The sequence below is a fragment of the Diachasma alloeum genome, unplaced genomic scaffold (genome assembly GCF_001412515.2).
Source record: "Diachasma alloeum isolate Michigan unplaced genomic scaffold, Dall2.0 Dall_scaffold_00209, whole genome shotgun sequence".
Classification (NCBI taxonomy): Eukaryota; Metazoa; Arthropoda; class Insecta; order Hymenoptera; family Braconidae; genus Diachasma; species Diachasma alloeum.
The window spans coordinates 101833-116181 of NW_021680374.1; the positions used below are offsets into that span (position 1 = coordinate 101833).

Consider the following 14349-nt stretch of genomic DNA (forward strand, 5'->3'; position numbering starts at 1 on the left):
CCCCCCCTCCCCCCCAGACTTCATCACGCACTTATCATATAAAATAGTATACGCAACACGTGCGGACAGCAGGCGGTATCCGGACAGTAACCGCCTGCTTTCCGCACTAGTTGCGTAATGTACTATTCCTTTACTGAGTAGCACATTGTCAACAGGGTATGGGGTAACAGATAAAATAGCGTTCATAGAGCCCATGTATAAGCAGAAATTTGAATAATTAATTAAATACAAACGAAACGAGAAAACCACGCAGTTTTTTTTACAATTTTCCTTCTACCATTCTTCATTATTATATGACTTATTCAGTTCGCAAGCACATTGTAGTTTTGTGGAGGGAATTATTCAGGAGACCCCTTAAAGAACACTTCAGTTTTCACTTGTTTCACGACTCGTGTTTTTTTCGGGTTTTCCTAAATAAATCAAGAATCGTGCTCTTCTTTGTTCTGACTGAAAATTTATAAATATAATAAATATGGTTCGAACGGTTGAAACGGAATTTTTGATTTTCTGAAAATATTCAATCATTTGTTTACTTGATTAATGAATACACTCCAGAATTAACATTTTTATATTACTTACCTATATTCTAAATTGTCTGACGCGGAATTGAGAAGCTTCAACGACTTTTTGAAATTCCCTCTCATATACTCCAAATGCGCTTTAAGAAATATTGTTGAGATGCTCTACAGAAAAAAGGGAATGATTGAAACAATTGAGTTGGTAACGGTACTTGCGATACTCACCACTGGTGTCCCTAGAGTAAGGAGAAGCTTCCACTCCATCCTACATAATTTTGGTTGCTGAAGCAATAGATATACCCTCGCCTTATACTTCAATAACTTTTGCCTGAATAAATCATTCGATGATTCTATGTTGTCTTTTTTCTTCTCCTTCAGTTCTTTAATCGTAATGCCTTTTGATGGGCCTTCCTGTATTGGTGGTGAAGTCAATTTCGATGAGTCCGTAGAACAGATGAATTGACTTTCGACATAATTTATGAGAGCAAGAGCTGCATCCAAACGGCTTGTTACAATGTGGAGTTCGATCAAGAGTAGACAAACGTTCCAAGCCAAATTTTCTTCTGAAAAATGAATTGAAAAAAAGAACTGTAGTGTATCTCTCGATAATACGTTATTTATTAACCGTCATAGTTATTCAGTTGTAATAACCAAAAAAGTTGAATTCACTAAGAAAAAGTTAAAAAGCCTACGTTGCCCTGACAGTCAATTCTGGGTTTATGAAAAAAACCCAGCGAAGAAACAGAGAAACTGGGAAATTTCCATGACCCCAGAGTTAACTCTGGGTTTGATTCAGCAAGGTGTATCCCCTTTTCCTATCAAGATTGGATTTTTTTTCATTTTCGCCATTAAAATGACCGTTTTTGTGGAAAATATGCAAACATCCAAGTGGGTCAGCTTTGTTCTATCCAAAAATAATTTTTTTCTCAACGGTTTGCTTCTGAATGGAAGCTTTGTACTCGATTCTGACGATCTTTTAATTTTGTCTGGAAAAGACATAGAATGTCAGGAAACGTGAAGATATGATGGTTTCAGAAAATGTCTGTATGTTCAAATAATTGTATTCGAAAATAAAACAATTCACTCCCTCTCATTTTTCTGAGAATTTGCAGTGGTTGAGGAGTGGGGCCGATAGAAAGTTGTGAATTTCTTGGAAATACTACAGCCCTTTCGATGCGCAACTAGCAAGAGTCTGCTGTAGAGAATACGTTGAGTGGGGTTGAGTATGCCTTTGAGGAAAAAAATGGTGAGTCTCCCAGACTCGGTGTGTGCGTGCTAGTCGGTGTGCTACTCGTCATCTGCTGTAGTGCCGACTTGTAGTCATTCCCAATGCTCCGCTCCACTCCCCTCGTCACGAAGCTCATGTAACCCACGGTGAGCGCAATCGACAGAGTTCGAGAGAATGATGAAAAGAAAGTAAATAATAGAAATAAAAAAAATAAAATGACAATTGTGGCTCTGGGTGATCCGACTCCTCGCTGAGGTAAAAATACTAATTTTCCCCCCATGATCCGCGGTCAGTTCAGGTGAGGAACAGTACATGATTTTTATCATGTTACAATTCGTATAATGAATGACGTAATTTTTTTTTAGTTTAACGTCGTCAATAATTTTGGTAGCTTTGATTGACCGTTTGGGGGGATTATATGCTCTGGGCACAATGGTAAATCTTTATGCTCTTCATGCAATTCCTGTGGGTACTCCAGGTCAACCTCCAGGATGTATCCAGTCTCTGAGTCATCTGGAATCTTCAGGACGTTGAGGGATGACCAATCTTCCAGCCAACACAAGTTCCCATTCGGCAAATGATGATTCATTGCTGCTCCATATAAGTTGTTTACATCCAGATACATCAAATACGATTTTTGTTCTGCAGGGTTATACTCATCAGCTCCCATGTAGTAGTTACTTGCCCTTCCATATCGGTTTGAACACTGCGACAGTCCCCCTCTGCCTTTCTCAATGAAAAGGAGCATCTCAGGGTCTTGGAATAATTCCAATTGAACTCGTGATTTTTAACATTGCATCAAACGCCAGCCCTCGCGCTGTATAATAATGAAGGGGATCCAAGTTGTATGAGGCGAAACAACTCCATCGAAAATTCTCGAAAATATCGGCTAGCAACAAGACGTTAGTTTTCAGATATAAGTTAGTTTTTCTTCTAATTTATTCCGAGGGAATTTGTAAAAAATAATAATTAGCACCAATTATTCATAATGAACGCTATATCTTTGTTCCTTAGATAATAGACGATTAACAGGCGAGATTTACATGACGAAATGTTCATAACAAATATTTGTGTGCGAAGAAAACAAAATTGAATCAATACACTCTTTCCCTCTTTTCTTCAACCCTTCTATCGTTTAACCTCTCCTTGTTTGACTTTTTCCCGTTCTAGCCCCCTTGTGAACCTTCAGTAACAAAAAGTATTAATTCATTCCCTCAAACGAACGAGAAATGCGATCCAGACGGAGTACCGGTATGACAGACCACGGGGTACGGTAAACGTACGTTTCCGGAGGGATGCGGTGTAAACGTTAAGTCTATCAAATATTGATAAAACTATATGAGGGCCATTAACAAAATTGAAATTTTAAAAGTACAAATTCATAATTATTATTAATTTGTGAAATCACCCATGTAATCAATGAGCAGAACACAAACAAGAATAAAGAAAAAGAAACTATTTTTATGAGTACTTCGGGGCATCGGCAAATATCTGTAATGCAATGAACCCCAATTTTTTCAGAGAAGTGGAAATCTAATGTTATTCAGTTTTTATAAATAAAAGTTACCCATGGGTTCAACAAGTGCAAACAATCTGGTTAGTATTTGGAGCGCTGGTTCATCCTGTCCAGTATGATAAAGGAGCACAGCTTGATTAAATCTCATCACAGATTTTTCGACATCGTCTGCATTATCTGGAGCTGAATCAAGAGTTGTTGGTGCTCCACAAATAGCATTCAGACTCTTTTTGGCTAACTCTGTTCTCTTCAAGTCATTTTTGTAGTATTCTATAATCACTTTATTATGCATTACTTTCAGATCTTTTGGTCTGAGGGCTTCTAATTTATTTAGATATGTCAAACATGAAGTATAAGAACGTTTTTGAAATTCCGCGAGAGCATTTTGGGCTAAATCACGTTCTTGTTCAGTTATAATCACAGCTCCGGCTTCCCTGCCCGAGGATTCTGTGTTTTCCATCATTCTGAAATCATAAATTACAGAACTATTTTTTTTGTAACTTTCGATTACCATTCTTTATGAAAAACAGGAAGTCAAGTGTATTTGGGAAGAAAGCTTACTTCCGTTTAATTTTGTAAACAATACTCAATTGTTAAGACGGTGTTTATATCACTCAAATATTCTGTGGTTATGTCCTTCCTTATATTCCTTATATAAAAAATCCTTATATAAAAAAAGCATGCACTGGAAACTGTCATGGCGGAGAGCATGTAAAAAGTGTCATGGCGTGAGAATGAGCAATGAGGCCGCGACGGCGCTGTTCAGGGAAGCGCGCGTAAATTACAAATCGGATTCTCTATGTGAAATAAAAAATTGTTCGAATGATGATTGATAATTGGATAACTTGAAAGCCAAGAATAGAATAAAACAAGTGGGAAATTACGTTTATCGTCATATAGTATTGTTATTTTTGCTTATTGTTATATTTATCACACATGCAGTCACTCAAAAATATGTTGTGGGTGTTTGGGAAATTGCTTTTTTCTCCATAATACATATAGTATGGTTATTTTTGCTAATAAATTAGTAATACACTTCCGAATGGTCATTTTGCATATTATTTTCTTCTGTCGTATATAATTCATCGTTTGATAATCCTCTTTTTTTTTCTATTCATAAAAGATACGAAGGGTAAAACTCGAACTGAAAAAAGTCGAACGCCGAAAGTCGAACTCAAAATTGCTCGAATGAGGACGAACTTCGGCGGGGACACCGACAGATGGCATTGAAAAAAAACGGGTACTATCAAAGAGGATTGACGAAAATAGAGGCTCAGATCTCGGGGTTGGAGTGACCGCAAACGAAAAATAGTTCGACCTCAACGGAGGGATGGCGCCACGGTCGAATTGTGAAAAAATTTCAAACTTTTTGGAATGATTTCTCCCGTTTAATTATCAAATTTACGAAAAAATGACCGACTGGATCGTGTCACGCACAGGCATGGTCCCCAAACTTCGTATTTTTACGTTTCAGGCCATTCTGCATCATTTCCAAGCAAAATTAGAAAATGTGAAAATTGAACGATTGCAATGCTTCCATGCGGAAGCAAAAAGCAAAGGCATAATAAATGGGCATCAACGTCGCGGCCGCGCTCGTAATACAAAATATGTGGAAAGTTTTTCAATTTAGATCTAATTACTCTCATATTACAGTTTTAATTCCTTTGGCATCTGCACGCCATATTGATCAGGTAACACCACATTTAATATAATGGAATAAATATTATGTACAATCAATAATATAAGCTGAGCTTGATTACTGGAAATGGCTATGTATTTTGCTTTATGAAAGCCACATCAGTCCATGATTATCTTTCTTTATTTTCCAATTTTTCTAGTCCTAACAGAGAAATGCTTAGAGCTCCGTATGGCGGTCATGTAGACTCTCTAATTTGTTGGGGTGGATGAAGCAGCCCTCCATTGCTTTCCATTGAATGTAATCACTATTTGATGAATCATCACCAACTATCTCCATCTGTCCAGATATTGGAGATCCATACGTGCTTCCACTTGCCGCTAAAAATCTGTCAATAAAGAGAGAAATGTCCAATTTAATAATGTGGCTCCGGCGGTCATCCAAGCTAAGCAGCGTTCAGTCTGCCCAGTACTTGGATGGGTGTCCGCTTAGGCACACCTAACCGCGTGGGACTACAGTCGCTAGGCACGAATGTAGAGAACCACTGTGCCCATTGAGTCAGTGTGACCAATGGACGCAGTGGAATTCCTGCATTATCGGCCGGCTGCACGACTGAGGTTTTCCATGGTTTCCCTGGCAGTCCAATCCCGAATGGGGTGCAGTTGGGGATAAAGTAAGTCGGCCCATGGTAACGCAGATAGGGAAGGGAACAAAATGTAAACACCCGAGAGGGTATACATATGGAACCAAAAATAAAATACAGACCAAGGATAAATGATTTTTCTTCAATTTCTATTAAACATAAGGTTAAATATATCCGCTTGAAGCAAATACTTTTTCTTTTAGTGTATTAAATAGAGAGGGAGATGGACAATAAAGAGACAAATTTACTTATGAGTGTCCACATGGCTCAGCCTAATAGGTTCACGGTGTGTCCAGTAATCAGAGTTACAAAGTACAGTCCAATGGTCCCCAGAGTCTCCTTCTCCATTTTGATCTCCATAGGCTGAGACCTCCAGTCCTCTGCTGAGAGGAGAATTCACATGATGGGAATGAAGATTTTTCTTCGTAGCTACATGCTCCAGTCTTAGTAAAACTCCGCATGAAATTCGCTCCCTATCAATCAACACCACAAAATCAATACATAATAAAAATTCAAAAAGATCTGTTCCTTATGTTCATTAATTATTTGTTTTAAATGGGGTTAATATTTTATTCGAAAAATTAATATCGTCAAGTATATTCAAATTTTCAGGATTCATATTCTCACGGTGTTACATGAGTCCAATTTCGTTAGGAAAACTGTTTGACTATCTTGGAGATCGTCAATAGTCAGCAGCAGTATAGCTGTTTTAAAGAGAAGACAAAAAATTGTGCGACTGCTAAATGTGCGTTTATGGGGTAGCAATGACCTGCAGCCCTAAAAACGGGAGCAGATCACGTTAAGAGGCGAAAGCGAATAATCGGGTCGAGCTGTTAAACAATGAAATTTATTTGTATGTGTTCCACGTATTGAATAGATTTCGGATTGTTTTTTTTTAATAAATGAAAAAATATTAATCCATGCAAAAAAAGTGGCAACATCGTCGGTAGTTTTTTTTTCACCAGGAACTGGTACCACTGGCTCAAGGGGGCTCCAATAACAACGCTTCATCGCGCTTTCTCAAGAGACGTTTAAATCGACCGCGCTACCCCCACCCGATCGGTACTTGGGACACGTTGCTGCTCATTAGGGCTGCGTGCGCAGGAATTTCATTTTTCAGTACTTTTTTCGTTATTATTAATAAACAATGCTCCTAGGCGACAATCTTTTTCTCTCAAAAAATCATTGATCAGATGTTCTAAATGTGTCTAAAGTTTCATGACTTTGGCTGCATTTTTTCCTTGGGTTTTGCTTGTTTTTGTCATTTCCATAAGATCACGGGTTAAATGACCACTTTTTCAAAAATTCATAATAAATTAACCATGCTCCCCAGCAGTCTGAAACTTTGCACACGCCTTTTCCAACATTTAAAGAATACGTAAAAAAAAGAAAAAAATGGCTGCTTTTTTTCTAACCCTGCGGGCTCGCCCGATTATCCCGAATAACAGCTGTCTCCGATGGGAAGAATTTCAGGAAAAGATTAGAGAATACAAAAATTGATGTTTCTGTCAAAACCTTTCGGTTCCCAAAATATCTTCGAAAATGTTCATGGGTATGCAGTATTTTCGGTTTATTTTTACTTTTCCAGAACTTCGTACTTACCCTCGAGGGCACTGCTTCCCGGTGGCCGCCTTCACCAGCCAATATGAATTGATATCCTCTTTAGCTTCGGTCCCAGTTACTGACTGCTGGCCACTTCCACTTCTATATTTAATATCATGAGAATGAAGTCTAACGTTGTAAGCAACATTCAACAACTTCAGAATTGAACCACAAGTGACATATGTTGTGCCGTTTGCTATGGAAAATAGGCTTAGGTTATAATGACATTCGATATAAAATTACGCAAGAAAATTCAGATTTTCTATTCATAAATGATGAGTTGATAGTAGTATTATTTAAGTTTATGGTAGTTTGTACCTTCCGAGAGAGGCGTTAAACTCAGTAAAACAATAATTATTAGGAAGAGTAGTCGCTTAGTCTCCGATGGCGTGGCCATTTTTTTTTAACTGTCAGCAAACAGTAAAGGGGGGGTTTCGTTCCTCCTTCCACACTAGCCCATTTCCACAGTAGCCCATGCTCTGGTGAGAACATAGAGGTATAATACATAGAGCGCTCGTTCCTATCCACAGTATTACGCGCTACGGATTTTCAGACAGAGATAGACTGTCCTGTGCAAAACAGCATCTCGAAGGAGCTCAAAAAAACATTCATATCTTGTCTGACATATTTGCTACAAACTCGGGTCTTCAACTCGGGTTTTCAATTGAAAGCCCGAGTTGTAGACCCGAGTTTGTAGCAGCGATGTCAGACCAGATATGAATGTTTTTTTGGGCTCAAATGAAAGAGCGGGTCGAGAAATGGCGTGCTAGGGCCTCTAAAGATGGTGTTGAACCAGGGGAGACTCCTAGAACCCACTGGAAAATGTTGTCACAATTGCGCTTTTCAATTGAAAATAGACATCATCTTTAGAGACATTTGTCATATTTAGAGCCCCAGCACGCCATTTCTCGACCCGCTCTTTCATTTGAGCCCAAAAAAACATTCATATCTTGTCTGACATCTTTGCTACAAACTCGGGTCTTCAACTCGGGCTTTCAATTGAAGGCCCGAGTTGTAGACCCGAGTTTGTAGCAGCGATGTCAGACAAGATATGAATGTTTTTTTGGGCTCAAATGAAAGAGCGGGTCGAGAAATGACGTGCTAGAGCCTCTAAACATGACAAATGTCTCTAAAGATGATATCTGTTTTCAATTGAAAAGCAGAGTTGTGACATCATTGTCTAGGAGGACAATGGGGTCTAGGAGTATGTATAGAACATTGGGGTCTAGGAGTCTCCCCTGGTTCAAAACCATCTTTAGAGGCCCTAGCACGCCATTTCTCGACCCGCTCTTTCATTTGAGCCCAAAAAAACATTCATATCTTGTCTGACATCTTTGCTACAAACTCGGGTCTTCAACTCGGGCCTTCAATTGAAGGCCCGAGTTGTAGACCCGAGTTTGTAGCAGCGATGTCAAACAAGATATGAATGTTTTTTTGGGCTCATATGAAAGAGCGGGTCGAGAAATGGCGTGCTAAGGGCCTCTAAAGATGGTTTTGAACCAGGGGAGACTCCTAGACCCCACTGGACAATGTTGTCACAATTGCGCTTTTCAATTGAAAACAGACATCATCTTTAGAGACATTTGTCATCTTTAAAGACTTCTGCACGCCATTTTTCGAGCCGCTCTTTCATTTGAGCCAAAACTACTTCAATGAGGAAAAAAATAAAAATTTGGAATATCTATACATGAGGGGCTAATTGATCGGATCTGTCATCAGGCAACCACGCGCGCGGCCATGTTCAATATTTCCCCTTCTACATTGCCTTCTGCTCTCCCACCCCACTTTCTACAGCTAGAGAGAGAGAGAGAGGGTGGCCCGCTACGCAGGCTATCTCTCTCCGAATTTCCGTAAGCTAAGGAGTCGAACGAACGCTCTAGGTATTATACCTCTATAGGTGAGAACGAGATGGCACAATCCTTATAGTCCTTATTCCTTCCTTATAGAAAAGAAGCCGGCATGTCATGGCGGAGCGCATGTAAAAAGTGTCATGGCCGCGCACGAACGACGCATTCTCATGTGAACTTTCATGAGAATGAGCAATGCGGCGGCGACCGCGCTGGTCAAGAAAGTGCGCGTAAATTACAAATCGGACCATGTCTGTATATGAACAGAATCCTTCCCGGTGGTAAATTTTTAGAAAATCGTGTATTTAAATGGCTACAGTCATTCCAAAAAATCTGAAATTTTCTCAGATTATAGGTTTTAATGTGGTCTAACTCTGCGAAATTTCCGTGCATTCGGTCCAATAGTTTTTGAGAAGAAGTGATTTATTTTTAACTAGTTTTTTGCGGATATCTTAAAAAATAGTGGACAGACTTCGATTTTTCTTTTTTTTTTTAATATTTGTCTCGATATCCTCTACCTAGATCAATCACAATATATATAACCGTTCATACGTTTTTGAGATATTCCTATTTTTCAGTTTTTCCATTAAAATCCTTGTACGCGCTCCAACTTGTGCAAAAATCGAGATACCAACTTGCTCATAGGAATCGGTTAAAACTAATAGAATTTTCAATGCCTTTCCAATAAAATTTCCTAGCGAAATCGCTAAGATTTTCGGTTCCATTCCTTCATTCCTTCCTCCATTCCTTCATGCGTTCTAAACGTTTTATCACTCCCCACAATCAGATCACAACAAGAGACATACTTCCCGCGAAATAAATAATCCGTGGATTTTCATAAATAAGAGAGAGTAAAACTGTCCTAACGTTCAATATTTGCCGAAGGGACCCGCCTGACTTGGCAGTAAGTCAAAGTGAAAGCGATGGGTCATACCGTCTTGACGAGACCCCTCCATACATGTATGGTGAAAAAAAAATATGATTACTGAATGTAAAAGAGCATCTAGACTCCTAAACCCCAACGACATACATAAAGTGCCGCCTACATCGTAGAAATTCACAAGACACGTCTCGTTGTTTTCTTTTCACAGTGAAATTTTCAGTTCCTCTCTTCCAACGAAAACAAGCAACGAGAAATAAAAGAATTCGCAACTGTCTTGGTCTGTCATTTAAACTCACTTCAATTTGCGTGCAGCTAATAATAGGAAAAATATAAGTGGGATGAGGATTAAAAACACTAGTTCGTTCTAATTATCCTATCTTCATCCACATCAACCAAATGTAATTACTGGGTAATTTGCTAATGCCTCTGACGAGTCTTTGCACCAGCACGCAATGAGAATCATCATTTCATCCATCTGCAGATTTCATGAATTTGGACTGAATTATCATCGTGATGATAATCAGAATTTTTTCACCATCTTGTATTATTTATTTTACTGTGAAATCTTCAAATTATCGAGGTAAGCGAAATCATATTTCATAGATTTTTTTCTCTCACCTTTTTGCCTACCGATTGCTCGTCGACACTGTATATACTATGGAACGAGTGATTAGATACCTTCTTTATGCGGGGGAAAGCAGCCGCCATTCTACTGTGCATTTTCCCAGTAATTCGTGCAAACACTTTCGCTCACGACAGACCGAAAATTGTTGCCCAATGACTGTTATCTTTTGCATGTATTTTTTTGCTAGTATTTTCACCTCCAGAGGAAATTTTGCATATAAAAATAGGCATTAGATTTTTTATTATTATTCAGGATTAGAGTGAATCTGTGGGACAGACGGGAGAGGAGAGAGACAGAGAATGGCAGATTCATGTTGTTTTTGCGGATATTGTTGTACAGTTGATAGAAAAATGGAAGAAAATATTTGCGTAATGAATTTTTATGAATTGCCTCTTGTCTCGAGGGTATAAAAATAATATTTTTATCTCATTTTTTTTGCAAAATTTCGTGGGAAATACCTCGAGAAATTCGGGGAATTTTGTTGGCTTTCTAGTGGAGTTCTATCGGAATTATTAGTCATCTTTTTTGCAAATTGATTGAAACTCTATTATTTTCTTGTTGTGCGATTTTCAATTAGCAGATATTTTGAAGAAAGGGATTAGATATTGGGTTTTCCACACAATTGGTCTGTCAGGCTTTTTTCTGTAAGAATTCTAGGACACGAATTTTCTAGAATATCATTCTTCTCATTATCAAAATATTATCCTACTACTGAAAATATCTCAGAAATTAGTCGGTTTAGAGACACATCTTCGAATAGTTCTCATCGTCGAAGGGAGTATTCCATGGATAACAAAAGTTTCTAATAGTCGAATCAATTTTTCCTAAATTATCCGCGGGGAATTAACGTCTTAATCAGTTTCCTGGAGCTCAGAACAAACGATAATTCTTTCTGCGTCCTTGAAAACGTCTCAACTGCCCTCGCACACGATAATTACACCGTTACGTGTGGAATAAAACAGAAATTTGCTCGGCAACGAAGAATAGAAAACAAAATGAAAAAAAACTCCGCCATTCTCTCCATTTGAAAAAAAACCTATTTCAATAATGAAGTGGTCAAATACCTTGTGTCAATTTCACTTTGAGGTCAGTTCTTCTGAAGTATTTCGTAAACAACATGAGATGCAGCAAATTTGATGGAGATTTTTCTTTTGGATTTCTCTAAACTGCTCTACAGAAGAAAGTTTTTCCCAAAAATTTGCTATGTTCCTCAGATTTAAATTCGCTCGAATTTGTCTCAATTCTATGGCATTCGCTAGTAAATTTTATTGCATTTCTATTGAAACTTTTATTAGTTTCGTGGCTATTTATGGGTTGTGTACAATGGGTGAATATGGAAATTAGGGAACACTGAACTCTATGCAAGTTCCCTATTTACTGATCAATGGTATAATTATGTCTCAATCGGTGGAGTCCTATCGACGAATTATCGACGGTCACATTCGTTATAGAGACCGCAGACCTACAATGATAGGAAAGGTGGAACGATTCAGTTGCACCAAACGAGGCTTCTTAACTGTTACCGCGATTCGTTAATAGTTAACGAATCGTGGTAATAGTTAAAAAGTCTTGTTTAGTTCGACTAAACCGTTCTATCAGTGTAGGTACGTCATTTGTCTCGACTACGTCGGAATCTGCGTCGCCAACGGATCAATTGCTGGGAGAATTCTTATGCTACACTGAGAGAAAAACGACAAAGTTCTCAAACAGTCTTACTTGTACCAAGAAAATATTTTTTTGAAAATGATCAAAAAAGGATTTTTTTGCGCCAAACATGCAGAGAATGCGCCGAAATGAAAAATTTTTGTTGCAAAAATAGATTTAGTAGTTGAAAAAAAATTGCATTCTCTGTACACGCAAGAATAGTATTTTTCCGGCCTGTTGCGATGGGGTTTTTTACTCGTGTGGCGTTGGCCTCCGAGCCGTAGGCGAGGACTGGCCAACCACACGAGTAAAAAAACCCCATCGCAACAGCCCAGGAACAATATTTTTCTGTAGTGATTTTCAAGTTTTCGAGTTTGGGAAGTATGTAATACCAATTCCCAGACGAGAAATCGTGAGAAGCAGTACAGAAAATATCATTTCTAGCACTACTCCTTCGTTATTCGATACTCCCATACGTATTTTGCTCCCGAAAAATCTTTGCTTTATGCGAAACAAGGGATAGTAGTTTTTCGTTTCGGCTGTCTAATAATTACAGACAAGAAATGAACCCTTAAATGAAACAATAATAATGATATGATAGCAATCTTGTAACTTAGGGATAAAATATTTGTTGATAAATTTTCCTCTATATGAGATATTTTCATCTTGAAAAGGCACCGTCTGGTCTGAATTATCCGCCTCTTGTGCCAAATATTTCGTTGCTATCGAAAGCAGAACAATTATTCATGTTTAAGACTTTCAAATTCAAGTTGGCACAAACAAGACTATTGCGAAGCGGGAGGGAAATGTAACTTTGCGCCCGCCGGGAGGGAATAACATTTTTTTGAAGACTTAATTTATTTTTGTAATTAAAATTTTTAATCTCGGCGCATGCTTTTCGCATGTTTGGCACAAAAAATCGTTTATTGATCATTTTTAATAATAGTATATTTTTTGGCACGAGTAGGACGTGTTCGAGAATTCTATTTCTCTTTCAGTGTAACGTACGCGTACAGCGCTCCGACCAAAGCTAAGTCCATTCCTGGTTATGATTATGTAGTCTTATTATTAAAATTGAGAAACTCTTTGCACATAATCAGCCGTAATGCTTCAAAATTGTGGAAAATGAAAATTTTTCGATAGGTTTGTTTTATAGCAACGAGAGGAAAGAATTTTACAGATTAAATTATGTTATTACAAAACTCATCCCCATCATTGATATGCAGGGAAACTTGAGAACAATTTCCAACAATTTTGGAACAGAAGGGGCATTTGGTTCGATTATTTCCCCATTCGAATCCTAAACGATAGAAATGCAGTACACGGCGATTTTTACGGATTAAAGCCATATTCATATCGAAATTCAATTCATTTTAAAGTAGCTCTACCCTTGGGAAGTTCTTTTTCCGCATAAATTATGAAAATGGCTCAGACCTACGGTGAACAGGTTATTTTTCAATTGAAAAATTGTTAAAAACTGAAAACAATTACCCAAAAATTCGATGAGATTCGGTATCGTGAGTTTTTTCGCCATTTAATTGTCGTTTTCGTGTTTACAAATAAAAATGTCTGAAATTCATTATTCAATCCAGGGTCTTATGTGAAAATCGCCAAATGTTGCATATCTCCGTTCAAATAAAAGATTAAAATCTGATTCTTTACTAACAATATGCAAAAAAAATAATGAAAAATATTGAAAATTTAATCACCATTTATTATTTAGTACTTTTTATGATTAACAATATCCGTCCAGAATCGCCAAGGACTGGAAGCAGATGTACATGACAACAACGGCCACGATTATGGCGTTCCCTCCGCTCGTCTCCCACCACCCACATAATCTTACAGTGTTGCCACGAGTATTTTCAAACTAGTTCATTGAAAAACTGTTCATCCATACTTTCAGTTAAACAAATTGAAGAATGAGATAATTCTTATGTTCAAGAGCTCTATAATTAATTTCAATAATTGAGACCTAAAAACAATAATTGTGAGAATTTCTTTTTTATGAAGACACTCAACGACTCGAGTCGTAAGGGTAAAGCTACTTTCAATTCGATTTATCCCTTCTAAAATCTTCTAGAACTTCCGAAGATTCTTGAATCCATCATAGAACAGGTTTTTCCTATAAAATCATTGAAACTAGGTGGCACGGCTGAGCACGAACCTCCGACAACGAAAAGAAATCTAAAAAAAAGTTGAAAACT

The 14349-nt window shown here is 37.9% G+C and overlaps 2 protein-coding genes across 3 annotated transcripts in view; both read right to left on the minus strand.

Moving 5' to 3' along the window:
• The window catches only part of LOC107036545 (CCR4-NOT transcription complex subunit 10), a 7883-nt gene extending 3923 nt beyond the window's left edge, over positions 1 to 3960 (minus strand). The window contains exons 1-4 of one of the 2 annotated variants that reach the window (XM_015254576.1): positions 3824 to 3960; positions 3314 to 3726; positions 744 to 1081; positions 580 to 683 (exon numbers count right to left, since the gene is read on the minus strand). In XM_015254576.1, the coding sequence (XP_015110062.1) occupies positions 580 to 683; positions 744 to 1081; positions 3314 to 3725 (854 nt within the window). In that variant the 5' untranslated portion in view covers position 3726; positions 3824 to 3960. Of the gene's footprint in view, positions 1 to 579; positions 684 to 743; positions 1082 to 3313; positions 3748 to 3823 lie in introns of both variants that reach the window. The other variant, XM_015254575.1, reaches the window with a different exon arrangement.
• Positions 3961 to 4876: 916 nt separating this feature from the next.
• On the minus strand, positions 4877 to 8874 carry LOC107036546 (stromal cell-derived factor 2). The gene is made up of 5 exons (XM_015254578.2): positions 8831 to 8874; positions 7462 to 7622; positions 7144 to 7339; positions 5790 to 6014; positions 4877 to 5286 (listed from the first exon to the last, which is right to left on the minus strand). The coding sequence occupies exons 2-5, from the start codon at positions 7538 to 7540 to the stop codon at positions 5118 to 5120; spliced, it is 669 nt and encodes a 222-aa protein (XP_015110064.1). The 5' UTR covers positions 7541 to 7622; positions 8831 to 8874; the 3' UTR covers positions 4877 to 5117.
• Positions 8875 to 14349: the final 5475 nt, after the last annotated feature.

Coding starts and splice junctions, on each gene's coding strand:
- LOC107036546 (XM_015254578.2), bottom strand. CDS start 7,540: ATGGCCACGCCATCGGAGACTAAGCGACTACTCTTCCTAATAATTATT. Junction 7,340..7,461: donor TTTAACGCCTCTCTCGGAAG/GTACAAACTACC, acceptor TATTTTCCATAG/CAAACGGCACAACATATGTC. Junction 6,015..7,143: donor GGGAAGCAGTGCCCTCGAGG/GTAAGTACGAAG, acceptor GTTGATTGATAG/GGAGCGAATTTCATGCGGAG.